The sequence below is a fragment of the Pochonia chlamydosporia genome, chromosome 4 (assembly GCF_001653235.2).
Source record: "Pochonia chlamydosporia 170 chromosome 4, whole genome shotgun sequence".
NCBI lineage: Eukaryota > Fungi > Ascomycota > Sordariomycetes > Hypocreales > Clavicipitaceae > Pochonia > Pochonia chlamydosporia.
In genome coordinates this window covers 4,963,145-4,990,060 of record NC_035793.1, presented here as the reverse complement: position 1 = coordinate 4,990,060, position 26,916 = coordinate 4,963,145, and the positions used below count along the sequence as shown (strand labels likewise).

General features: G+C 50.7%; 7 protein-coding genes across 7 annotated transcripts; 3 read left to right on the top strand and 4 right to left on the bottom strand.

Annotated features, from left to right (window-relative positions):
• Positions 1–50: 50 nt before the first annotated feature.
• Positions 51–2,690, bottom strand: VFPPC_10032 (hypothetical protein; the record flags this gene model as incomplete). Its single annotated transcript, XM_018288475.1, has 4 exons — positions 51–1,724; positions 1,781–2,520; positions 2,571–2,619; positions 2,679–2,690. The coding sequence occupies 4 exons, from the start codon at positions 2,688–2,690 to the stop codon at positions 51–53; spliced, it is 2,475 nt and encodes an 824-aa protein (XP_018137902.1).
• Positions 2,691–4,956: 2,266 nt separating this feature from the next.
• Positions 4,957–6,366, bottom strand: VFPPC_10033 (ribosomal assembly complex component; the record flags this gene model as incomplete). Its single annotated transcript, XM_018288476.1, has 2 exons — positions 4,957–5,934; positions 6,031–6,366. The coding sequence occupies 2 exons, from the start codon at positions 6,364–6,366 to the stop codon at positions 4,957–4,959; spliced, it is 1,314 nt and encodes a 437-aa protein (XP_018137903.1).
• Positions 6,367–9,545: 3,179 nt separating this feature from the next.
• Positions 9,546–11,588, top strand: VFPPC_10035 (hypothetical protein; the record flags this gene model as incomplete). The annotated part of the gene is made up of 1 exon (XM_018288477.1): positions 9,546–11,588. One exon carries the CDS (start codon positions 9,546–9,548, stop codon positions 11,586–11,588), a length of 2,043 nt encoding a protein of 680 aa, XP_018137904.1.
• A 263-nt stretch (positions 11,589–11,851) lies between these two features.
• VFPPC_10036 (aminoglycoside phosphotransferase) lies at positions 11,852–12,988 on the bottom strand (the record flags this gene model as incomplete). The annotated part of the gene is made up of 1 exon (XM_018288478.1): positions 11,852–12,988. One exon carries the CDS (start codon positions 12,986–12,988, stop codon positions 11,852–11,854), a length of 1,137 nt encoding a protein of 378 aa, XP_018137905.1.
• Positions 12,989–13,592: 604 nt separating this feature from the next.
• Positions 13,593–15,456, bottom strand: VFPPC_10037 (hypothetical protein; the record flags this gene model as incomplete). Its single annotated transcript, XM_018288479.1, has 2 exons — positions 13,593–15,206; positions 15,274–15,456. The coding sequence occupies 2 exons, from the start codon at positions 15,454–15,456 to the stop codon at positions 13,593–13,595; spliced, it is 1,797 nt and encodes a 598-aa protein (XP_018137906.1).
• A 2,653-nt stretch (positions 15,457–18,109) lies between these two features.
• On the top strand, positions 18,110–19,444 carry VFPPC_10038 (phosphotransferase enzyme family protein; the record flags this gene model as incomplete). Its single annotated transcript, XM_018288480.1, has 1 exon — positions 18,110–19,444. One exon carries the CDS (start codon positions 18,110–18,112, stop codon positions 19,442–19,444), a length of 1,335 nt encoding a protein of 444 aa, XP_018137907.1.
• A 4,070-nt stretch (positions 19,445–23,514) lies between these two features.
• On the top strand, positions 23,515–26,619 carry VFPPC_10041 (ATP-binding cassette sub-family G member 2; the record flags this gene model as incomplete). The annotated part of the gene is made up of 2 exons (XM_018288483.1): positions 23,515–24,043; positions 24,149–26,619. 2 exons carry the CDS (start codon positions 23,515–23,517, stop codon positions 26,617–26,619), a joined length of 3,000 nt encoding a protein of 999 aa, XP_018137910.1.
• Positions 26,620–26,916: the final 297 nt, after the last annotated feature.

Below are 26,916 nucleotides of genomic sequence, written 5' to 3'. Positions count from 1 at the left end.
TGTACACTTTTGTCCCCCACCATATTAAATGCTGCAAGCCGCCAAACGACCTACGCATTGGCTGGCGGGTCTTCCTTCTTTTCTTCCGCCTCTACAGGTTGAGGTTCTGGAACTGCTTCCGTCACTGGAACCTCGACAGGCGCGGGGGGAACAGGAAGCGCTGTATTTTCTGCTGGAAGATCAGTAGGCGTTGCTTCTGCGACCGGCTCGGCGGCTGGTTCTGGCATTGGCTCAATCTTCGGTTCTTCCACAAGTTCTTCCACAGGTTCATCCTTGATTTCCTCCCTTTCAGGCTCTGCCTGCTCCACAGGGGGCTCTGGGTTCTCTTCCTCTACAGCAACGTCAGCCTTTTCAACTGATGGCTCCTCAAGGGGCGATTTCTCTGGCTCAGGAGGAGCAGCCACAGGTTCGTCATTAGTTATCTCTGGCAGTGGGGCGGGAGGACTAGGCTCCTTGGTTTCGGGAATCGGTGCTGTGTCAACGACAGGCGGCGAGATTTTGGGTTCGGCGGCGTCAGCTACAGCTGTGTCGAGCAAAGGAGGAGTGGCCGCCTTAGGAGTCTCGTCTTTCGTCTCCCCTGAAGGCTCTGTCTCTTCAACAACAGGCACTGCATGAAACAGGGCAGGCTCGTCTTCCTTCGCTCCTGTGACTGGAGAGATTTGCTCTGGGGACGGATCTTTCTGGTCCACCTCCATTGCTTCCGCTGGGGCGGTCATTGCAGAGTCCTTTGTGTCCTCTGCTGATGCAGTCCCAACTTCTGAAGGAGCCCCAGACTCTGGGAACCTGACTGATGCAGAGTCCTCCGGCTTGATGGTGTCCTCGGTCATAACGGAATCATGCGCATGTAACGGTGGGCGCTCGGGGACAACAGCCGACTCGTTTTGGTTATTATCCTTGCTCTTGTTCTCATTGTCAGAAACTCTGTCATGACCGTCTTCTGCCTTTGGGCTCGAGATATTGCCGACTTGGTCAGGCGGAGGGGGCAACAATGCTGATTCTCTCGATGCCACATCCGGGCTTGATATCCTTGGGGGAGTTGGATCCTGGGGGGGTTCTTCACTCCGTGATGGCTCAACATTCTCGATGTCGACATGCTCGGCGGCTTTGGGAGGTTCTTGGGTTGTTACTTCACTCATTGCAACGTCTACGTCCGCTGGAGCCTTACCCTCGTCACCAGCAACTGTCGATGGTGGCTCAGCAATCATGGACTCCGTCTTGGATTCGCCGTCGGTCAGATGGCTTGGTTCAAGGGCCAAACCCGGCACTGAAGCCGTTTCTGGTACCGGTTCGGGTTCCGGCGCAGACTCTGTCAAAGCATCTGTCGTTGGCGGCAACGCTACTGGCGCCTGCGCTTCGGTGGGCGATTGGAGCATCACATTCTTTAATGGGCTGCCTTCTGTCTTGGGTGAACCAGTGGCAAGACTCGCGAGGGGTGGCGCCAACGTGAGAGGATTGGGAGGCACTGCATCAGTTTGCGAAATACCATCCATGGCGTCAACGACCGGTTTGCTAGGAGTTGGAGGCTTGGGCTCATCCACAACATCCGTCATTTCTTCGTCCTGAACCTTGGAGTCGTTGGCATCATCACCCTGGCGTTCACCATCTTCTTGATCATCGTCATCGCCATCGTCACCATCGTCGCCCTCGTCATCGTCATCATCATCGTCGCCTTCGGCCATTTCACTATCAGGATTGGGTGTTCCCACGCCTTCCTGAGCGGTGTCCTGTAATATGAGAGATTAGCAACTACAAGCAATGTTTGAAAATGATGTAATCGTACGGCTTCTCCTTGACCTTCGGCCTTCACGACCGGAGCCGTACCATCAGCAACCGGTGCGACACCTGCAGTCTGACCCTCGCCAGGAAGAGGATTCTTGATCTTCTTCTTGCCGCGCCCAGGACCGGCCTTGGACTTTCTCTTAGGTGGTGGTGGTCGTCGTCTGGGTGGTGGTGCCGGGGCAACAAAGGCATCCGTTGCGCCTGTTGGAGCAGTCTCGACGCGCGTGGAGATGATTTCTCCTACGACATGCTGACCATCGGCCAATGTAACCTCCTCAGTGTACGGGTTTCCGGCTGCATCTATTCTTCGCACAGTTGCTCTGGTGACAGTAGGACCCGTAGCCCTGTCTTCGATAGTCTTGCTGGCGATCGTTACTGTGCCCTTTCTCCGTTTCGCCAGATGAGACAAGCCCGAGCCTTCATTATTTCGTGCAATCTGCTTCCAAAGTTTGATGGAAAATCCCGGTACTGCCGTTTCCTCCTCCTTCTTCTCATTCTTTTCGGCGTTCTGTGCCGTCTCTGTGTCGGCCTCCTCCTCTTCAGTCGGAGCAGGTCGTTTGTATAATCGTCCGGACCGTGCAGCTCGAAGTAACTCCTGGCTATGCGGTGCCAATAATGCCGAGTCTTTTGGCATTCCATGAATGAGTTCAATGGCCCAGATGTCGTTCTGTTGAATTGGTTCTTGAGGCAACGGAGGTGCCACATTCACCCACTCCTGCCGCCATTGTCGCACCGGCAGACCTAGCTTATGGTTAGAATATGCTCAATCTAGCATGGGGGTAGTCGCCGACCTTCAAAGTCATCGTGTTCGGCGTAGCCGCTTCGATTGGCGCGTCTGGTCTGTAAGAAGGCATGTCAGCTGAAGCAGAGCATGGAGGCTGAGAAGCGGTGATACGAACTCCTGGAGCCATTGTTGGGCCGGTACGAACTGCCGCAGCAGATCCGTGAAGATAGAAATTCGCCTGGCTGAATGCACGGTCTGCAGTTTGCTAGAAGGCGAGTTGCAGCGACCGCCCAGCAGGTTCATGCGATGCGCTGACCGGAGACACGTCTGTTTGATGGATTGTCCAATGTCGAGGTTGGGGCGAGGGTGTCGCGGCGAGACCAATTACGGGGCCTGGAATTGATGACATAATCACGAGGTGCTCGAGACTTTGATGAGAGAATGGGAGCAATCATCCAACGGGCGGCAGACGACAAATCTACGAGTTCATAATGCGTAAAGTACCTAGGTAGCTATATTCGCAATATACCTCGATATTTAATAGCTTCTGCGCGTTTTACTGTTGCAAAACTCAATTTTGGAAGTGGTTGTGTTGGCTACTTGGTCGGCCACTTGGTCAGCCACTCCTAACTCCCTGGCAGAGACCGAAGCATCTTCAACCACCCGCGCGATTTGATATCCAAAAAGTCAGGATTACCCTGAGATAATGGTGTTGAGATGTAATTTTTATTTTCTCCAAGTCTATCTCCCCAAATTTCAGATGACTCCTGGGCCCAGAGCTGGTGGACATGCTCAAGTTAAGGTATCCGTTTGTGTTTTCAATGTACAATCATTATCCGCCCCCTACTATACAAGCTCCATGCAATTTTCATTGAAGCGTCGTCTCACAGTGCCAGATCAGTTCCAGCTGCGAAAAATAATTAGTACTCTGCAAACTCTCCAGACAACAAGGTCTGTACGCGGGACGAGCTTACCCTTGCTCCTTTTGTCTAACCACCTCTCCGTCCTTGCTAGTGTCCTTGCCCTATCAAACGTCAGTCCAGACCGTGCCTTGGATTAAATGGCTCAAATATGGTCGCGTACCGAAATGCCCGCTTCGACAACTAATCGATCTAGCTGGTAGAATTGTCCAATGACGGTTTGTCGCTATCAAACCACCCAGTCAGTTTTGTATTCGAGTACAGCAGAGACGACGGAGTGTCGCATCCGTACCTTCAACACTTGCAGCTCCTTTAAGCCCTTTTGTACCAATTCCTGAACCTTGCGCTGGTCTTGGACGGCCATGTTCTCTCGGAATGCATCTCGTGTTCGGCGCTTTGCGTACTCTCGGAAGTTGTATGCCGAAAACTGTTCGCCTTGCCGTAATAATTGGCGATACTAAGCGGAAAATATCATTAGCATGTTACTGTGATTTGGCAGTAAGGGAAAACTTGATGAAGCCTGCGCGACAAGGCTGCGCTCTCGGGGAATTGGGTTCAGGACGAGAGGCAAAGGTCCAGGGCGGTCGCGGTCCCAGGCCTCGATTTTGAAGAATGTGGCATTACTCACGAGAGATCGGACTTGTTGTGGCATGTCACCTTTCAATCCGCCAACGAGCGACATTTTGTTACGAGGAGTTGTGATGTCGTGGACAATGAGGAAATCGCCGTGCTCAGAATTTCGATGTCTGGTTTGGCGTGAATGACATTTCTGGGGCGGCGCTTTATTCGGGTGGAGAATTGTCCGAGCCCGATTATCACCGACAACTTGCTTGCATGCTGAGCTCTTTGGGTCATCAGCGTCGCCACTCGCCGTACTCCACCAGAGTCTTTTGACAGATTTAGTTCATTTGCGAGATTCTTTGTTTGAGAATGGGAACCAAAGGGAAACGCAACTTCATGATTGTGTTCGATTCGTACTAAAAAAAAAAAAAGGGAGATTATGCACGGAATTACGCACGATAATGTCTCAACCTCACTGACAATCACGGCGCATTTTGAGAATTGTTATCACTGTTGCTGAAGGGTATCATGTTCTTTCATTATACTAGATCTGTGTGTTTGGCTTGGAGCAAGTTGGCGCCGACTTGTACAAGTGCTCATATCCTCGAGCGCTACATCATGCACCTGTTTCATCCATGATCCATCCCTCCAGTTCTGAGTAGTCACCAGAACAAGAGATTTCATATCCAACGACCGATGTGTCATGTTGCGCTGTGGTTCTTTTTGGCCGGAAAAGTATTCAGGCGAGAACGGACAGTTTGGAAATTGCTGATGTACGCATTAGCGGAATAAGGGTTTGTCGATGGTGGCCTGATTGCACGGAAGTCATCCGGGGCCGCAGTTTTCTTTGCAACTGCTCCAGCAACTAACTGGTAGCACGATTGTTGTCCATCGTCCGCCGGTTATAGCATTGAGCCACCGCAGGGGGACGTATTGTGGTTACTTTCACCGTACTTGGTAACAGGGAGCAGCTCATGATGTTTTCCCGCCGGCACTCTGTAGCAGAGTAGCTCTTTGAAGTTCCTTCTGTTCCTCGATGATTGCTTTCAGCTCCTCATTCTCTTTAAGCAACTTTGAGTCATCTTTGTTGACTGACGGGGAGTCAAGGAACGAGGCCATTGCGTTCTCAATTGTGTCAGTGGGCAGTCCTTGCGAGCCGAGAATATGACTGAATCGGTCAATGTGTTCCAAATCCCCTTGCAATTGACTAGTAATAGTGTACTGTCGCTGCGTCTGATTAGGTTTTACCACATTGACAACTTTGAATGGCTGAGGAGACGATATTAGGGGCATGGGAACGAGATTCGTAACGGATGCGTTGAGATTAGCCAGCTCCGCAGGATGCGAATTGTCCATGAGACTCCAGCGGAAAATCTTCCCTTTCGTATGTCCAGTCAGCACAGACGTCCCATCGTAGCCCAACATTAGACATGAAGCAGGGCCGTCCTCTGTGTCAGTAACTCCCAGGGGGGCATTCACTTGGACAACAATAGAGGAGAGCTCTGCGCTTCGCGATCCAATGAGCGGCTTATCTCCAAATAGCTCGACGAGATACAGCCCTCCATCTTCAGCACAGACGAAAAGAGCTCGAGCAGAAGCATCTAACGAGGCACAGATGGGCGAAGATGGAAACAGTAGAGTTCGCAATACTTGCCCCGTTTGATAGTTCCACAAAATACATGTCTTGTCGGTGCTGGCGGATACACAAAGACTTGTTTCGGGGTTGGTGCTAGACCCAACAACGAGATCAGTGATGGCACCCCTATGATTGGACAAGGTCAGATCAGGCTCATGTCCTGCGTCAACACCAAACTCGAGGAGGCGTGATAGTGACCAAACATGAATGTTGGAGTCTTCAGATGCTGAAAGAATGTGATAAGGGGTGACGGCCAAGCAAGTGACTGCCTGGACATGACAAGCAGGTGTCGTGATTTGTCTCCCGGTGCAAATCTGTCTCGGGGTTAGAGAGTTAAGACCCAAGTGATAACACAGTTACAAGGTGATTGTGTAACAATCTCAAAATGAAAAGGAAAGGCATATACTCACTTCCCACAGAATCAATCGCCCCTCAGATGTGCCCAATATGAGAACATTGTGTGCCAGTGCCAGACTACGAATTCGTTCTGGAAAGGCCACCAGGGCTTCTTGGTTGCCACGGTCCCGGGAATAAACGTGTACATGAGCCTTTTGATCCTGGGCAGCAAAGATGTGTGTCTCGCTCACAGCAACGCAGTGACGTGGAGCAGAACTCTTCTTGAAAGTAGATTTGGTCGCCCATGAGGGTGTCAGAGAGTGGGCATATATGCCGATGTCTTTCGAAACCGCCGTGTTTGCAGCAATTGGCGGGCCACATACGGACGAAATGATGTCCTCAGACAGCATGTCGTACCTGCGGTTGAGGGTGTATAGCTGGTGTTGTGTTTTGACTGTGACTGATGCAGAACGTCTGTGACTTTGCAGTAGCCCAAGGGTAGGAGGGTGTAGCCAGCAAGAATTGGATGGACCCAGCAAACAAAACGAAGCAAAGCAGTAAAAAAAAAATAAAAAAAAGTCAGCCCAATATTGTGCCGTCAGCTCTGATGGTGTGTGGAAAATAATCAATACGAAAACCAATAGCGGCCACAATCAAGTCCGGGTAGGTGTCTACTCCGTAGCCAGATGAGAGTCGATTGATTGCTTGCTTTGGTTGTTCCCAAGGGCAAGACTAGCAAAAAAGAAAGAAAAATGATTCTTCCAACATCTGGCAAATCACCAACCCATGCAAGAGCGGTGGCCCCACTCGAGCAATACCTCATTCTGCCAAAAGGATTGCGAAGGACAATTCATGGCCCAAAGTGGCCCACCATGCAACCACAACATAGTAAGGCGGCGCAGGCTACCAAGGAAGTTGACCACTCACACAAGACAAGTATGATGGGTGAGGCATCATAAAAGCTCCTTTTCTATAATTCTTCCTGCTTTTGTCGACAATATGCCGTCAAGGATGAGCCTTGGCCTTTGCGGTCGACGAGGCCTCGTCACCCATGTCCAGTGTTGACTTTACGTGAGAGTATTCTGACAATTCGAGATGGACGTGTCGTGTCTGGTCAAATGATGGTTACTTGGAGGGACTCAGTGATCACCGCAGGGTCTCAAGCATGGACAAAAGTCGGTATGTTTGCTTTCGGTGCATTACTCACAAATGAAAGCACAGATATTAGTTGATATGTTGATTTGCTACAACCTCTTGTCAACCTTTTGTCGTCAATGTATTTTGCAGATGTTGAATGAGGAAAATGGAGGAGGCGGTGATACATGGTTCAGCTGATGGCAAGAGCGAGTGCCAAAGGAAGGCTCCTTCCTTGTGAAGCGCTGGAACATGGAACCTGAGACCTTGACATGACCCCACTTGACCAGACCAGACCACCACTGACACTGACAGGAACTCCAGACATTCTGACTAGACTTGACTTCAAACTCAACATGTGCGGATTCTGCGGACTGCAAATTTGAAAGATGCTAGAAGTCTAGTGTCACCTTGCTCGATCCCTCGCCTCAGATACTTTTGCCCTGCATCGGTTGTGCTACGACGATTCCCCCTTGTATACGGTGCACAGAACGAAAGCCGTACTGGAACCATCATGTGCACATGCACCAGTTCTCGATGGCGCTGACTCTATCCAGATGTCCCTTTCTTCTGCCAAGTCACCATCGCCCAAGCATCGCCATTTCATCCACTCGGCATGTTTTACTATCAGCCACTTAGTGTCACCAACAACAGGCTGACTACTCTGAATGTCGTCTCGATCGCTGGGATTGCTTTTTTGGTTCGCTGCCTACCCTACTTGTCCTGACATCGGATGGGTTAGTCGCTCCCTTGCTTCTGTCTTGGGCGCTGACTCCGCCTTGCATCGTGTGGTGGTTATGGGCTGAGAGTGAGAACTAGCAGACCCAGATGGCATCGACTGTTTCCGTTAGTATCAATCACCGTTTGGGATCGAATATCCACGGCATTGTTATCCTCGCTGCCATTTCCAGACTCAGTCAATACAACAGGTCGCCGCCCCGTCCAGCAAAGCTAGGCTCCCTGAGAGCCCAATGGTTGGTATACAATGACCATCCTCGAGTTGTGAGATATGACAATCACAAGCCCCGATGTCATAACACCGTAATATTATATGTATAGTGCTTGAGCTGGATGACAATTCTAAGCTATCGAAACGATTAATCTCTCACGGAGAGCTTTGCGGAGCAGTGGTCACAGCTCTTTCCATGGCGCGTGCACTCCAGGTTCTTGGAAAGGCCACATGGCAGCCCTGTGGATTGGTCCAGCCTTCATGGCTCAAGACTTCAAGCGAACAGCCTGTCAAAACAGCTTCCCTTTCATAGGGACCCCTGTACAGCAGGTATTTTGACACCGCCGACCGTTTGAGGCACTTTCGATGTGGCTTACTCATGCTGTGGTGGTGGTGATGGTGGTTGATTTGATTTGATGTGATTTGCTTTTATGCCGCCTCACCGTCAAGGGACGAGGTGAGTTTAGTACCCAAGGTTGCCTTATTGTTGCTGGTTGTTATTAAACAAGTTATGGCCAAGGGTTAGTGTTGTGCATAATGGTCAGTGGTCGCTTTAATTAATTTGCTCAACGGTCTCTTGAAACGAATGCAGAGTTGCAGAGTTATTCCCGGAGGATCATCGTCACGGGGTCCAAATCTGGATGGCAGCCAACGGCCAAGTACGAGTAACGTATCGTCACAGCATCGTCACAACATCGGTTGCACCCCTTTGGGGAAACCCGCAGTCAGGCTGCATTTGCTTTGACCTCTGTAGCATCAAAACGCCATTTTCCTATTCCCTTCTCACTGCAGTATTCGACGCCTTCTTTGGTCGTTTTTGGATGGGAGCAACATGCCGAGGGATTTGCTGGCGCCACTTCTCTTGACCCAGAGCTGCAACTTTGCTTTTGTCCTCGCGCACTGTTGCAGTTTTGCTTCTTTCAAACCTAGCAGAACACCACCGCATTATCAACTTCTCCTCAACCTGGCCGCCGCCTTACGCCGTGGCATAAACGCTCTATAATGGCTCCAATGCCCCTTCGATATCGACATTCTTCGCCAAAACCCCCCAGTGCGACAGTCTTTGATTATTGTTGCCACAATTTTGTCTCGCCCGCATCCGAGATATCACGCCCCTTTCCGCAACATCCAAGTCCATTTCCGAGACGGCAACAGACATGATCTGTTAATTTTGTCTCTGGCTGTTTCTTTCTTGATTGCCGGTGTTTCGTCGCCCTTGGTCTGTGCATGGTTGGGCGTGGTTGTTTGTTCCGATTGCGTGGGAGTCGGGCCAGCTATTGATATAACAATACCCTCCATTCCCCAGATTTCAGTGCTGGCGGTCTGCGTCCCTAGCAGTTGCATTTCTCGATGCTACCACTCCACTGTGAATCACCACTCATGCCTTCGGCTGTGGTACAAATACCTATTAGAAGTGAATCACAAGCAACGCCGACTACCAGCAGTGAATCGACGTCAACTGCACGATCGTCACCACCAGGGCGGCGGACGAGGTCTGTGTCAAGCATGAGAGGTCTCATGCCACTTACACTGTCACCGTCTTCCTCCGTGACCTGGAGCAGCAGTCAGTCTGCACCAGCCGACGAGGATATGGTAGCTCGGGTAGACGATTACTTGCCCGAAGTTCTCGCCAAAGATTTGGAAGTATCTGCACCAATCTTCGCAGAGAAGAAGATGACAGCTGGAATCCCTGTGATTGCCCTCCCCGGTGAGGAAAGGACAAAATTTCGAAGTGGCAGAATGTCGCCATATTCACCATATCTCGCAGCTTCTGCGAGAGTTCGGTCTCTTGGCGCCATCGAAGAAAGAGAATCCATGGTATCATTTATCGACCATGACGACCAGCTTCCGGTGGAAGAGCACGAGACTGTCTCTGAATCAGCTTCTACTTTCAGCCACGACAGCTCGGATGGTGCTGAGCCACCGGCGTTTCGGTATCGCAATTCAGTTGTCACCACTGCGACTTCATTGGCCTCAGTGAGCTACAGACCAAAGACATCGCCGCCACCCGAAAGTCAGTTTGGATGCAGCTGGATCGATGCCGACTCGGATGGTGAAGATGGACGTGCTGAAAGCGCCGAAGAATGCAATGCCGGAGCGCTTGCACCGAGACCGCCAACACCGCCTTGCTCAGAGATCAGCTCGCCCGTCACAGCAATACACCCAAGAAACGATATAGGAGGCTCTTGGATACAGAAACCAAATAATCTACACAAAAAGTCTCACTCAGTCAGTGGCGGGTCTCCCAGCACAGCTATTCGAAGACAAATGTCGCCTAGGTCACCTACTGAGCGCGCGAGGCCATCGACGATGAGCGGTCCCAAGAGACACGTGGCAATGGATTCATTCAGAAGGAGCCAATCTCAGACTCTGAGATCACCGCAGATCCAGACTCTGGCGGTACCGCAACGCGCGCAGTCGCTTAGAACCACTACACCGGACACGCCACTGTCAAGCCCGCGGTTTCGAGAACCAACACTCCATTCAGCCAGTTTAGCAAAACCACCAACTGTCTGCGAAGACCTGGATGGATCTGATGACGAACTCTTGTGTACAGCTTCAAGAGTTGAATCGTTGAAAGCCAACACCGTTTTTGTTCGATCGCCAACATCGCCAGAACCCATGCGAAGTGTGCAGTCGTGGCTGAATAGTAGTCTTCAACCTTATCCTTGGACACACCAAAGCGAGGAGACGTCAAGAGCAGTACCACTGCCACCCGACGCCATCGAGACGTTGAGAGTATCGGTGGCTTGCTTCCCAGAAACCATGCTACTAACATCGAGCCTCACTGTCGAGACAATTCGAAGCTACGCCAAGAAGATGAAGCACCCTCTCACGGAAACCGCCACTGTGGCAGCTGAGAGTCCGGCGCAGCCACCGCGCAAGTCGCTTTGGCGTAAAGTTGTCAGCTACAAGAGAAGCGGCTCTCCGGTATCCGATGCAAAGAGCCCTCCAAGGAACACCAGTTCCCGTCACGGGAATAGCATAGACTCTTCTTCGTCAGGCGAAATAGAGACTCCAAAGCCATGGGTGGCCATTGGCAATGTATTTGCAAATTGCTCCGACTACATATGCGACGCGTTATACGCTCATATTGTGTCATATAACTACGTCTCTGCACTGGTGGCACGCAATCCTGTACCAGTCCCAAGCAACGGCCGTGCCAGCTTGGTCAACCTGAGAGAGTCACAGCAGCGGCAGGATGACGTCCCCAAAAAGGCCGCATCGTTGCTCGGACTTGCGGCATCTGCAGAAGCAGCAGCAAACATGGTTCGAAAGCCTAGACGACTTAGCACTCCGCTCGGCGACTGGAACAAGGATGGCATCATGACAAGCGGCAGCAATGCGCCGAGCAGCCAAGACAATGCGCTGCGCGTTATACAAAGCGGCCTACTTCACTGTATCGCACGACTAATTGCCACGGCCAGGCTGATGGCGGAAAGTGGCAACGGCGAAGAAAGAATGGTCGACATGGAAGCCGAGGATGCAGATATGCTCTTCATGCGAAGTCTGTGTGAAATTGTCCGCATGGCAGAGGACATGTCGTGAAGGGCGGTGTAGATGCGCCAGCAGTCATATCTTATTTTACTCTGCTTTGTTTTATGTTCCCTTTGTCAGCGTCGATATGTTATGGCCCATGATGTTTGGAATACCCCCGTGGAATTTAGTTAAACACCATGAACGAAAGTACATATGCGTAAAGAACCGAAATGCAAATAGTATCCCCAAGAGCAGGAATCTTGAAGATTAATCACCCTTGTTAGATGACTCTTAATAAAAAAAACTATTTACCTTCCACGTCTCCCTGCAGTCTAAACACCAAGCTTTGTCAATGCAGTCTCAACAGATCCTCTCCAAGCCCTACTCTGCTCCTCCTTTTCCCCCCTCGGACAAACCTCCACAATCGCCCTCATAAACCGGACCACCTCCCACACATTCTCTACATCCTCACCCCCCTCCTCCCACCACTTTTGTATGCCCCTCCTCTCGAGTTGTGCTTCGAATATGCTGCGTAGTCGCGTCTTTTCGTCCTGCGCGTCCCGGGAATACGTCCCGCTCCAGAGGAACGCGCGCACGGGGTCCCATCGCACGGAGGGGACTATGCCTGCGAATTCCCAGTCCAGAATGCCTGTTATTTGGCCATCTTGCGTGGCCATGATATTTGCAAAGTGTAGATCCTTGTGTGCTAGGATAAGTCTGCTGGTTAGGTTCAGTTCAGGCGCTTTTGCTTTCAGTTTGTCTAGTCGGGGGATGATATCTCTCATCCATGCGAGAGAGTCATGTTGCATGGCACGTATGAACGCGTCGATATAGCCGGTTATGAAATCCGCATGAGAAGAGTACGGGCCAAGCGGATTCAGTGTGTGGAAAGATTCGCCGGGAAAGTATTTCTGGATATCTGGCGTGAACCAAAACGTATCTTCTAATAAAGGACCGGGCGTGATTTCACCATTTATAAGTTGGAGTCCACCGATGTGCTGCCACGAATGGGCGTTTACTTCGACCAGCATGTCGATAAGTTGGTCCACCAGCTTCACTTTGATGTCCTCGCTTAAACTGGGGTATAGCTTGTCGATGCTCTGGCCGGGAATTCTCTCTAAAAGAGTGAATTCGCGACCTAAGATGTTGTGAGTAGTAGTGTCGTGGTGGATGATGCGGGGTACTGGGATGGATGTATGTCGTTGGAGCCATGTCATGATGGCTACTTCGTTCATTGTTTTGATGTGCGGGACGTGGGTGCCTGATATGCGGAGGATGAGCGTGATGCCGTCTGGAGAGGTGGGAAGGGCGATTGATACCGGGGGAGATGTGTAGGTGATGAGGTAGATGGTGTGGAAGTCGGCGGTTACTTGGAGGGGCGTTATGGTGGTGGGTGTTGGGAGAGCGAGAGAGGTGAGGAGGGTGGTGATGGTTTTGGCGTCGATGGGTGGGAGGTCTGAGGGTGTCATGGTGAATGTGAGGTCGGGTTGAAGAATGTATAGGTGAGGACTGTGTATTCGTTGGGGATGTCGGGGTATATGACATTGATGGTGGCCGTGAACTGAAGAGCACAGCTAGTTCATTTTTCTGAGCTGGCAGTAAATATGGCGATTCCAGGTTGTGATTCTAGCGGTGTATCTTGAGTTTGATGCTCAACTTCTTGGAGTTGATATCTTGTGGTTATAAGTTGCGACATATCTCACTTGTTAACTGAGTTATTGGATCTTGGGTGGATCACAAACCATACCAAAGAGAAGCTAGATCTGCAGGAACAGTGACTCAGCAGACAACCGCCACATCACAAAATGCATCATAATGAGCCATAATATCTTTTGTCATTGCCAATTCTGTCTTTGCCACAGTTGATGCAGCCCCCGTCCGACAATACACCGCCCAAACGCCAACCCATGACATCAAAATGTTATCTAAAATATATACACATGAAGCTCTAATAGAAGCCGGGGTATAATGCTAATTCGCTGCTGTTAAAACGCCAATAAAAAATAAATGCAACCAGCCCCCCTAGATTCATCCCATCTCCTCACCCGTTACGTTTATGCCCGCTGCGTCATTTCACAGCTGCCACGGGCCCTTCTTATCGCCAAAGATCTCTTCATGCCAAGGCTTCTTGCCGCTCTGTTGGCATATTCCCTCCCATTCAATGGAGGCGTAGGAGCCGCCGGATTTGGCGTCGACGGAAGCCGGCTCAAATACCTTGACCATTCTGTTGCGGAGGTCGGTCTTGGGAATCCAGTATCTCGTCACCTTGTCTTTCTCGCCTGGTCCTGGTATTCTGGCGAGCGGTCGAAGCGTGTTTCTCGCATCAATGGGAAGGAGAGCTTGTGCGACGAGGTTTCGTAGTTGCGGGTAGAACCACATTTTGCTCCACCACTCTCTGAGGCGAGTCGACTTGAGGTTATTCACGTAGGCATTGTGGTGGATGCCAACGGGTGTGACGCCAAAGAAGAAGTCGGTGTAGAGAGACATGTCGCCCCATTTAATGTTTGATAAGTTCTCAGGACCAACTTTGGTTTGTTCGAGTTCGGTAGGGATACCCATGACGCGAACTTGGCCGTCTGGAACGCCGGCTTTGATTGATTCTTCCTGTAATGCCTGTTTGTCGTTGATTTTTACGAAATTTCCGTCCTCTTCGGCAGAGCACGTAGGTGGTATTGTGCTGAAGCTGTAATCCAGACCGATACCGTACTCGAATCGGTCCCCCTTCATTGCCGCTTTGGCAATTTTGCGCACGTCGTGCGGTAGACGAGAGAGTTGGTTTTCGGAAGCGGTTCCGTTCCATGTGGCACCGAGCTCGCGCATCCATTCTCGCCACATTTCCTGATCCCCAATGACTTCACCAAAGAGGGCTTGGTCACTCCAGAGTTGTCTTCCCCGGTGAGTGACGGTTTCCACCTTGGCTTTGGCACGAATGAGGGCGTCTCTTAGGGAGCCCATTGTGCCCATGACCATGCCGCTATTGATGCATCTCGGTCGAACCTTTTTAAATTTTCGGGCTGGATCGAAGGGCATCGTCAACACTTTGTCGGTGCCAGCCCCGTACATGTCGGAAGGCATTGGCGACTCGGGCCAGTGGGAGTAGTGCGGATCAGATCCAGAGTCGCTATCGGGGTGACAGTCCTTGGCCGTGGTGACAATGATGGACTGCTTAGGTGGTTTAATAGGAAAGTCTGTAGCAAAGCCTTGAGCAGCATCCCATTGGCGTCGAACTCTCTCGTCGGCTTCCCGGTTAAGTAGGTGGTACCGTTGGATAAGGACCGAGGGAGGTAGCTGGAACCAAACGTCGTAAGCGTCAACTAGAACCGCCAGGTCATCCTCGTGCACATCGCCATCTTCACCCTCGACGAGGGAGAGCATATTCTCAATGACAGACAGGAGGCTTTCGAGTTTCGCAATGTGGCTGCCAGCCAAGTGCCATTCAGGGCGATTAAATTCGCCTCCCCAATTCAATAGGATCGGTGCGGGATACCCCAAGGCAACTGCCGACATTACAGATTTGCACAGGTTAATGTGAGGCGAGTCCGCAGGCATGAAGATGCGAAGACGTCGATCCCCGCCGACTGAAATGGAACGGTTGCCAGATTGCAGTGCTTGCAGTTGCTGTGTGGTGAGAACCTTGTCGGGAGACGGACCCTCGCCAGTATTGTATCCGAAGGATTCTATTAAGGGCTGAGGGGGGTTAGCAGTTAATATATTTGCACCAGACGAAGGAGCATTCTACATCATTGCGACTTACTGCGAGGCTGTGAGCTGCGAACCCAGCTGCTATCAACAAGGTGGTGCCGCCGATGATCCATTTGGTCAATCTTCCTGCTTTGGATCGGCGAGAAGTAGGCGAGCCGTTCAGGGACACATTCTGATCTTCATACTGGGGTAGCTGACGATAGCCCCTCGAGGATCGACCTAAGAGGAATCGCATCTTGGTTGGATTGCTGTGGTACAAAATGCGAGAGTAATTGAGTTGTCGAGTTACACACAACACCACGATGCGCCACGAACAGCGGTGGATAACACCGCAGGTGAGTGTGAAGCGAAGATCAAAAGCGAATGACGTCTGTTGGACTGAGAAGAAGAAGAAGAAAAAGAAACGAAAGAAGAAAAAGATGAAAAAGTAAATGAGATAAAAGCTGGAGGCGGAGAAGATGGCACGAGACAGACTTCCTCGTTAAATTGAGACCATGGGCCGATCATATCCTCTTCATCTGGACCCATTCAATGTGTAAGTCGAGTTTTGGCACAACTACGATGGCCCGGCCCGGACATGGAATTGGTGAGAACAGGGCCAGCACTTGAGACCCATAATGAAATGCGAACTACCAGGGTCCAAGCAAACTACTGCGAAGGGAAAGTAGACGGGGGCGACCACGGACAGGCATGAACTGAGGCACGCGCAGCATGAACCCTGATATCAGTCGTCCGGAGGCGGTCGGCATCTCCAAGCCTTTCTAAGCCGTGGAAGTCTTGGATCGACTGGCTTGCTGGGCTGAGGTCCTGTCGCTGAATGCACGCGCCATGATCCGCAGCCATGACTGGACTGAACAACTTGCGACTTGGCCCAGTCTTGCCCGTCTTGGTCGTGGAGGGAGCCACATGTGCTTGTCCTGTCTTAGGGACTCTGATCGTCTCAGTTCCTTTGCGCCATTTGAACCGACGGATTCGACAAATGCTGTCAGTTGTTGGGAAACATTTGCCGGGGAGAGCCAGTCCCAGAGTTGCAAGCGTGAGCTGTGGGACTCGGAGCTAGTCTTGACAGAGTTACTCGTCTATCGTCTGAGACCATGTCGCAGCCAAGCAAAGCAAATAATAAAGCGCATTCATGCCCGGTGGTGTTATTTTTTGGCGTCGCAAGCAACCGCTTGAAAGTTTGAATGGGTAAATTGGACTCAACTTTTTGGTAACAGCATATTTCGAGCCCCTGTTCAATGGCCGCTTAGCCCTTTTCATTCGTAGAAAGTGGGCCCAAGAAAGTGTTGATTCAGTCTGCAGCCAATCAACAAGCGGCGCATACTGAATGCAGGTGAGCCTGCCCTCGCACCTGCCTTTCTTTCCCACGTGCAAATGCTACTGGCTGTTGCTGTGAGGGCTGACGTCCCAAAAATCGCGCCTCCTGATTGGAGTAAACCCATCATCAGGACACATCGGGGAAAGCAAGGTCCAAGAATGAGCCAAACAGATGGCAGGTGCGATCCAGGCATGGGCATTGGGCAGGGTTATCTGAAGCCAATTTGAGAAGCCAATATCCCCAACAAACATTCTTGTGCAATTGAAAAGCATGTGAAAATGGGTCACGGTATTTTACGAGCAGAGCCAATTCGAAGCTTCAATTTTTTTTGTTGTCATCTGGTCAGTGTGAATTCAACTTGACGTAAAGATGCGCAACAAGCGCTGTAAGCACCTGGAACTTCCGGTGCCTTCCTCCGAATGTGACAGACGAAGAAGTAGGCGACGCTGTTGTTTCATTCCATTATGCAGCAATTACATTGTCAAGTATCGCACGGGCCGGTATATGGCTTATAGGGCACAGCATTAGTAGCGGTGACATGGAGTTCCATGAATATACGCATAAGGTGTAAGTATGGATTGCTATGGTAAACTTGGCAAGGGTCGAATTCCGATTCCCGTCTGATCTCTCATCCCACCAGACGCTTTGAATTCGGAGTTCGGAGTAGGACAGCCTCAATTGAATCGAGTCTTGGTCTTCAATTCTGCGGCTTGGCGGATGATTCTGGCTGCTCTGTCAATGCCATTTTTTGCCAAGAGGGAGCAACGCTCTCCCAAGGGGCTGTCTGGTTGGTACATGCCATCTAGTCGTGCACATGAGGGCCTTCAATGTTGCGTGAAAGGTCAGCAAGATAGTCCCGCTGAAACTCATCAAATTCCATAATACTTCCAAACCCCCAAAGCTAGGCGTGTATTTTCAGGAAGCCCAACCTGGGCTCCAAGCAGAGACCATGGTCGGCATATCATGGCACGATCAAAGCATGATTCATGTCAAGTGGTTAAAGAACGCTGGAACCGCTTCAATCTTCTGGAACGATTCCGCATAAATTTGGGGTCCTATGAACATCTGACACCAGATGTCTTTCTTGAATTTCTTCACATCAATTGGGTTCTTGCAGTAGACGTGTCCACGCCCTCTGCCCATATCTTCTCTGCAAATGTCTCATTGGTCAGTATCCCGGAAGAACTTGACTACACATTTGTTACGGTGATTTTTGGGTTCGTTTTCTAGATATCTCCTGGGCTGCGACATGTCTTTGTCATTCGATAGTGGCGGGGATGAGATTGGATGAAATGCAGATTAATTGATCGCATTGAACTGCCAAATGCGAATCCATTTTTAGCATCAGACTTGACAGGTGACTTGCATCTGCCCCAGTCTGCCAGGCACATCTGCCAGGCACATCTGGTGGGTTCAATGTCGGCCTCACCAGATTGACTGCATTTGCCAAACCAGACAACCTACGTCGCCCTCCTCGTCAAGCAAAGTGCGTAAGCTCACAGCGTTCGATGCTCCCTCTTTCACGTCATGCCCGGTTTCGCAACGACAAAGCAGTCTCGACGCTGTGAATATGAGTGTTTTCGACGAGATAGCGGAGAAAGCGGGCGATGCCCACTGGGACAAGTGGAAGGATGAAGTTTTTGGAGCTCGTGCTGAAACCGCATCCTTTGTCGCTCGTCGACTGGGCCGCGGCGGCGAGGAGGTAATTGACTGGTTCGAGGGCTCCTTTAACTTCTGCCTCCGAGTCATGTTTGACGATGAACGCGCCGACGCCGTTATTCGATTCCCCGGCCTTGGACACACGACCTTTAGGGACGAAAAGGTTGTAAACGAGGTTCAGATCATTCAGTTCCTCCATGAGCAGACGAATATCCCTGTACCACGTCTGCTGAGCTGGGGTTTAACCAAGGACAGCCTGCACCACTTTGGGCCCTTTATCATCTCAGAGTTTGTCGAGGGAGTGCATTTATCTGATATTCTCAGAGACCCAGCCATTCCCGCAAAGCTCTATCTCAATCCAAACATTGACAGTCAAATACTGGACGTTTTGTTTGAACAAATTGCCGATATCTTACTTCAGCTGTTTCAATTCGACTTTTCTCGTATTGGAGCAATCTCCAAAGACCCGATGTCGGGCACATGGTCGGTCACTGGACGGCCGCTCACCTACAGCATGAACGAATTAGCAACAACAGCTTTCTACCCTCTTGATAAGTTTGCCACTGGTCCGTTTGAATCTGCAAGCAGCTACTTCAGATACCTCTCATCCGAAAACTTAACCCACCTTTTCACTCAGCCCAACCTCTCTTCATCCAGGAAGGAAGCTGAGGAGCAATACGTTGCGCGGCATCTCTTTGCACGCCTGATTGACAAGCACTGTATTTGTGACAATAGGCCCTTCAAACTATTCTGTGACGACCTTCGACCTCAGAATATACTCATAGATCCCAAATCTCTCCGCATAACTGCTGTCCTCGACCTCGAATTCACAAATGCCCTGCCGAGCCAGTTTGCGTCAGACCCGCCGTGGTGGTTGCTCCTGGCTGGGCCAGATTCGTATCTATTTCGGGGTCACAGCATGGAAGAGCTTTTGTCGGCATATGAGCCCCGGCTGGGGCAATTTCTGCAAGTGATGCAACGGGTTGAGAGGTCAAGAGAGATACCGTGCACTGAGAAATCTCTTTCTGGTCTGATGCGTGAATCATGGGCTACGAAACGCTTTTGGTTTAACTACTCGGCGAGGAAGCCTTTCGATGTTGACAAGCTCTTCACCAATTGTTTGAGTGAGAATGGTGTAGGCGTAGAGACACTGGACGAGGATATTCGTGCAGCACTAGCACCCTTCGTCGAGATGAAGATGGACCAGTTCAGGGCATATGACGAGGATTGCAAAGCCTTGCTATAATACCTAGCATCAATCTTTGCTGTACTAATATTGCGTATTGGACAGGTTCATGCATTTGTCTCGGGTTTTGTGTGTATTCCCTCGGCGCTGTGGCTCCCAACAGGTTTGTGAGATTGTGACTTCTCGGTTACTGACTCATTATCGTAGTTCTGCCAATGGTATAGCCACCGTTCCGGATGGAAGGCCCAACAAGTATCTGTGCCAGCGCCTACTAACATTCTACCCCAGTCAATCAAAAGATAATGTAATGCTAGAATCCGTCGCCCACCAGATTTTGTACCGCGTGGACCTTGGCCGCTAAAGCTCTGCGACAGATTAGTTTAACATGCACAACTTTTCCTGTCTCGACTAAGCTCGTCTTGCCTTGGTCGCGTAGCAAGCATACCAACACTCAGGAGCACAGTCGCTATGTCGATGCCACAGAACGTAATATACAGAGCCTGAAGGCAACGACGAAATTCTTGGCTTATTATAAGTAGGTTGAAAGGCAAGTATGTTTTTTTGGTGTCCACTTCGAAAGCAATCGAGAAATGGCCGCCCACACCGTCAGAAGAGCTGCCACAGCTTATTCCAACATGGTTTCGTTTCGTTTATGCTAGCCCAATTCTTTCAGTGGCTGCCCCGGATATTTCCAAAACCATACCGTGTTTAGGTGTATTGGACCAGACATATCTGCCTTGAATCAAATACCCTAGCCACTTACATCCGGCCCCGCTTGGCTTGCAGTCCAGTAACATTCGTGAATATCAGCAACGTGCTTGTCATTACCGTCACCGTCAAGTCCACAGATCGATTCCCTTCGTTATCATCCAATCGTCTTTCACAATCGTGCCGGGTGTTGCAGACGCCAAGACCATTCATCCGGCGCGTTAGTGCCGTTGCGGCCGACTTTCCGTGACCAGTGGCAAGTACAACGGCGTCGTGAAGTTGTTGTCAGTCTCAAGAGCCAATGTCGGCATTGTATCTTCCTTAAATATATCATTGCTACAATGTTTGGCTTTTCTATCTGTTGGTAGTCATGTACTAACCGTCAACTTATTGATCGCCTCTTGAGGAAGTGAAACCGCTCAAAACTTCCTGAGTCCTGGGTCTTTCTGGTTATCCGTGAAGTCACTTCAGATTTGCCCTGCTAGAGCTCTTCAAATGACGTGATGCCGACAGTCAGGACCGCGCTTCGTCGACCATGTGCTCTCCTTGCCAGTCATGAAGCTCGCGCTCTTGTAGGCTTTAGTTTCTTGGGTGAGTTGCAATTCAATTTCGTATCTCACGACACGGCTTCTATTTGCCCTTTGTCTTTTCGTCACCATGTTCTCCAAACGAATACTCTTACTTGAACTACAAGTTGGATTGCATGAGCGACACGCTGCGACAATGATCAAGACTGGCCAAGAAACTTAGTCTTACTCCCTTGCAGGTTTCGTCAATGTCCTTCTTCCGGCCATCATCTTTTCTGCCAGCTACCTCATCATCCCGTACTCGAGGCCGACAGTAATTCTAATCGAGGGTTTATCAAGCCTTGCTGCGAAACTCATCCTCCCCCATGTCTTGCATTACATCCCCTGGTGGATTCGCCCATGCTTCCTCACAACATGCTGGATCGTCGCTGCGGCCGTCACGGCCATAACGCCACCAAATGTCACCTCGCTGTTCAGAATTCTCATGACAATGCTGGCTGAAGCCAGCGCGGGAGCAGGAGAGGTATCATTTCTAGTACAAACGAGATACTACGGCCGCTGGGGACTGGCAGGCTGGGGCGTGGGCACAGGTATCGGCGGAGTGGTTGTTGCGGTAATGCCACATGTGCTTACCTCTGGTATGGGACTCTTCTTACGAAGCGCCGTCAATTTTGTATATTTCTTGGTTGGTGTTATGCTAGCAGCATATTTTTTGATCCTACCACCAGTTCAACTACCTCGCATCGGGACCAAAATGCGGCAGACGAGCCTCAATATAGACGGAGAAGATGGCATCCCCCTAACACCTGACGGCCACGTTCTGAAGGCCACCGATATCCTACGGTCCAAAGCGAAACGGAGCCTGAGTTTGGCTCAGCCCCTACTCATCAAATTTATAATACCCATGTTTATAGCGTTTACACTCCAATCATTTATATACCCGGCCTCGATTCGTCTGCAGCCCATGTCCATGCCTCCAGGGACATTCACTCAATTTAAAGCCGCCTTTGGAGCCGCCTTCCAAATGGGGTCCCTCGTTTCGCGGTCCTTACTATTATTCTTCCGATGGAAACAGCTGCACCCTCTTTTCCTACTCTTGGGTCTCGCATCAGGATTTCAGTTGATCAATCTGCTTTACTTTATAGCATCAAGCCCGTTCTCGGTATTTCTGCTGGCATCATCCGTGGGGGTTGGCGGTGGAGCCATATACATGACTGTATATGCGGCGGCATTGGACTATACAGACGCCGGGACGAGTCTGTCAGAGAGTGACTTCTGTGTCGGGTTAATATCGAGTAGTGAGACGGGCGGGATGATGTTGGGTTCGCTTTTGGGAGCGTTTATGGAGATGAGCTATTGTGCGTCGGATGTTGGTTCGCGGGGACGCTGGTGCATGAGTACACGGTGAAGTAGTTGTTTAAGGATGAGTTCGCAACGCAGATGGAATCCAAGTAGACGAAGAGGGCTTATGAGACTTGCTCGTGCATGTCGGTAGAGAATTCGATGTGGCCTGCTCTGTTTCTTAACCGGATTATGATCCAGTTTCGCATGGTCTGCATTGATTTCCTAAGGGTCGCTTTAGAGGGCGAGGAGTGTTTGAACAGACTTTCTAGAAAGTAGATGCAACAGTTGCAAATGATGACAGAAACTCACATTTTTATCTACAATGCAAACTTGACATATAATATTTCTATAGGTTTCCGGCTAGGGTGGAACTTTAGAGTTGTCAGTTACGTGCAGGGTAGCTAAATTTCCCAGTTCCATTTCCAAGTTTGTTAGACAAATCACCATGGAGTTGTTCACCTTGTCGCAAGCTGTTTGAGACACAAAAGACGGATTTAATGTTTAAACGTGGCATTTTACCTCGCATCGCTAGCAAGTTATTTTCGTCTTGTTCCAGTCGGCGGCGCGTGGCTGCACCAGCAAGGGACGAGGCTTCAACGCCCATGGCAATACCATCTGAGCTTAACTGGCAACCAAATCAATGGATCAGAGTTTGCAATGCTGATGGTTCGTAATAAATGAATTGTGGCCTCTCAGCCTTGGCTGATCGGAGAGGGTTATGCCGGAACGCCTCCCTTACCTTTGGCTGGAGAGTTGATTCAGCTGCCCACTCAGCGTTGCAACGAGTTCCACCATCAACGGGTGCATGAGATGTCTCATTCATTTATCTTCGATCTCCTGACGATAGATCTGATTTGTGATACTTGAGAGGAACTGTACCACGTGTTGCTGTGAAGAAAATGAGCTTCCATCTTAATTCTGTTTGACGTCTTTAGAGTTATCGTTTCATGAACTCTTCCATGCTGATTTCGTTCAACATCTCGCCTCCTAAGGCTGAGGCGGCTGACAAGGATGCCTGCCAGTCTTACTTACTTTAGCATAGCCATTCCCATCTCATCGCCGAGCTGCGCCTTGCGTGGATCTTGTAGGGTTCGTCTGCCGGACAAAGTCTGGGCATGTCCAATCCCAAGACAAGTTGGGCTTTCGAGGCTGCCTTGCCTCCAGCATTTGCTGCAACTTGGCGCAACCCGGACTATCATTGAGGTAATCTTACTCTCTGCAGCGCAGGCAAATACCCGTTCTGTCGATGGATGACATGGCTTATGCTGTGCCCAGAACAATATCCTTGTAGCTGGAGGAGCTACATGGTCAAGATTTCATGGTTGAAGAACATGTTTCGTGGTGGCACAAGTGGCACCCTACCAGATGCTCGTATTAGGTCGTACAGATCCGATGCGACGAAAATATTATTATCTACGTGCCGTCCGGCTCACCTTACGATGGATTTAATCCCCGTCCTTTGTGCCTCTGGCGATGGTTGTCGTTGAGAAGAGACATCACCACCTGCTGTCCATTGGAGACGATTGACGTCGCCATCCTCACACCGTCGAGATGGCTGCGCAACAACAATTCAACCAAATAACCCTCGCCAATCTCCCCCAAGATCCATTCCTCCCCATCGACGGACCCTTTGGACCAGCCTTCCTTGACACCGAAGCCTGCATCTGCGCACTCCGAGCAACACCCGCCGAAAACACCATCGGCTGGCAATGTCTCGGGAACAAGACGCAGCTCGTCTACACAACCACCAGCGGAAAATGGTTTAATCCCAAGGGAAGCGGCATCGTCAACATCAACAGCTCTATTGACAGTGCGCAATTCCCGCCTGATACGAGCAAGCCGCAGATTTTCGACGTAAACCAGGGTGGCTTTGTGGCCATTGGCGCCAACACCAAGACGAATTTGGATGTCTTTTCCAAGGCTTGCACGGGCAAGAATCAGACTACGTTTACTACGGCGTATTATAGGGCTGTTCGTGAGATTGCTGATAATAAGTTGCCGGTTGATGCGGCGCCGTGTTATCGACCTGGGGCGGTTCCGTTGCAAATCCAGTCGGCGGACTCGTGGGTCAAGGATGGTTGTAATTTGGGCTTTTTATGCAAGTCTCTTTTTGTTAAACCCGTATTATTTTATGCGGCAATTCAAATCTTCACTTTCGAGTTGTAGACTGCTAACTTCAGCACAGGCGCCAACAACACCGTCAACTCACTGCCGCAATTCTGTCCGCCCATCACACAATGCCAACAAGCAAGGTTAACCGGAAACGTGTGCTCGTTCCAAGGGTCCAACATCGGCATGGGTCCGTTTGAACCGGTAGTATGCCTCCAGGGAAACTACTGTCCTGCTGGCGGTAAAGAAATCCTCAAATGTCCCAAGGGCCACTACTGTCAACCCGGTGCCGCTACGCCAACTCCCTGTAGTTTCGGCAGCAGCTGTCCTGAAGGCTCCCAGTTTGACCTGTTCATCATCCCAATCGTGGTCCTGCTCTTGATCGACTTGGCGCTCGTCATCGGGATTATCTGGCACACAATCGCCAAGCGAGTTCTGAAGAAGAGAGGTCGCACGAATACCTTCAAGAAGAGCAAGCGGGGACAAGGACTCATGAGGACAATGACAATGGGCGCAGCAGGCTACTACGGCTTGGCTGATGAGAATGAGCATGAGATGGAGATGGCCACGGCACTAAATGCAACGTATATGCCCGGCACTGACCCGTGGTCTGGCTTTCAAGCAGCTCTGGACATGGCCAGCGTGCAGGGCATGCGTGTCGAGCAGATTGAAGGTGAGGCCGGTTTGTCGCCGCAGCTTCGTGCGTTTGTCGAGTCGATGCGGAAGGCGACTGTTGATGCTCAGTACTTTGGCTTAACGTTCAGTTACACCAATCTCAGCTTTCAGCCTAGACGCGCACCAAGGCCGATTCTCCAAAATGTCACTGGCTCCATCAAGAGAGGCTCGCTTGTTGCCGTCATGGGCGGCTCGGGAGCCGGAAAGTCGACCTTTGTGAACGTTCTCATGGGTAAAATCACGAGAACAAAGGGTCTCGTCACCATCAACGATGTCCCTGGCCGAATTAAGCGGTACAAAAAGGTCATTGGTTACGTACCGCAGGATGATATCGTGCTACCAGAACTCACAGTCTACGAAAACATTCTTCACTCCGCTCAGATTCGCCTCCCTCGTACGTGGTCAAACGACGACATCATCGCCCACGTCAACGCGGTCATCGACTGTCTTGAGCTTTCCCATGTGCGGGATTCCCTCGTCGGCAGTGTTGGTAAACCCGTCATTTCGGGGGGTCAGCGCAAAAGAGTCAGTATTGGCATGGAGCTTGCTGCGGCGCCGATGGCCATTTTCCTCGACGAACCGACGAGTGGTTTGGACGCCACGGCTGCTTCATCGATCATGAAGACGTTGCAGGCGCTGGCTCGTCTTGGCATGACCATCATCGTGGTGATACACCAGCCTCGAATGGAAATCTTCGAAATGCTAGATGATCTTATCCTCCTGGCGAACGGACAGCTTATTTATGAGGGTCCAGAGCGAGGCGTCCAACGGTTCTTTGAGAACGTTGGATTCACATTCCCCGGCTACAGCAACTATGGAGATGTAGTCACCGACATCATCACCGGTAACGGTCGTGCGTATAAACGCAGCGGTGACATCTCCAAAGAAGGCCTGATTGCGCACTGGGCCAGCTGTCGTGAGAATCAAGGCAAAAACACAGACTCTTCACGAACGTCGCAAATGTCCTTCGTAAACACATTACTACCCAAGATGGACCAACCCGTACACCAAGTCCTCAAGACAAGAGGCGCAACCCGCTTCCGACAAACGTGGCTATGCCTCCGCCGTTCCTTCATCCAGCAGTACCGCACAAAATCCATGTTCTGGTTCGAGATGGGCCTCGCCGCCCTCGCCGGCTTCCTGATCGGTTTGGCGCAAAACGGTAAAAAGGGAGTCATGTTCATCGGCTTCTACAAGAAGCCATTCGACGTGCTCTCCATCGCCACGGACATGATCTCCGTGCCGCAGCTAGCTCTCCTAACGGGCATTGGCATCGGTCTTGTCTCTGCGGCCCCTGGCGTGCGTGTATTCTCAGAGGAGATGCTGCTTCAGCGGAGGGAAGCTGAAGCTGGGCACTCTCGCCTGGCGTACTTCCTCGCCAAGGTTTTTGCGGTGATGCCGCGCATGATTCTTACCTGTCTTCACTTTACGACGCTGATGATGCTTCTTGGAAACCCTATTATAGCGTGGGGACTCGCATTTGTCGCTAATCTCGCGTATGTGTATGCAATCTACGGTCTCGCCAGCTGCGTCAGCATGGTCACGAAACGAGAAGACGCGCCTCTCTTCGCCACCATGATCAGCCTCATCGTGGGTATCTTGTCTGGCGCGGCACCGCCGTTGTCGCAGGTGAAGAAATGGGGGCTGGAGTGGTTGTGGCGAGCGTCGCCGGGAACTTGGCTTGCGGAGCTGTACTTTGGACAGCTGGTCGCTCCGTTTGGGTATTTGTACGATGTGGATTTGGCGAGTCAGCTTACTGGGTTTAGGTTGTATTGGACGTGGAGGAATATTCTTATCTTGTTTGCGATCGGGACGATATATAGAGTTATTGCGTTTTTGGGGCTTTTCGTCGGAAAGAGACTGCGGTTGTAAGTTGGGATGCGGTGAAAATGGTTATGAAGTTGTATGATCATGTTTACGGGGTATTGAATACGGCTGTATTTGGATACCTTTCACAGGTAAGACACGAGTTGTTCATAGACTGTAGCCTGGAAATATTGAGCAAGCGTAACTGGCTCAAAATTAAAGAATGCCTTCCATTATCCGTCTTTATTGGCTGGATCATCATGAGTCAACTCAGGTTGGCAACACTAAGCTTCGCACTCGTCTCTCATATACCGCTACCCCCCAAGATTTGACTATTCAATCACATCCATAATCTCATCCTAA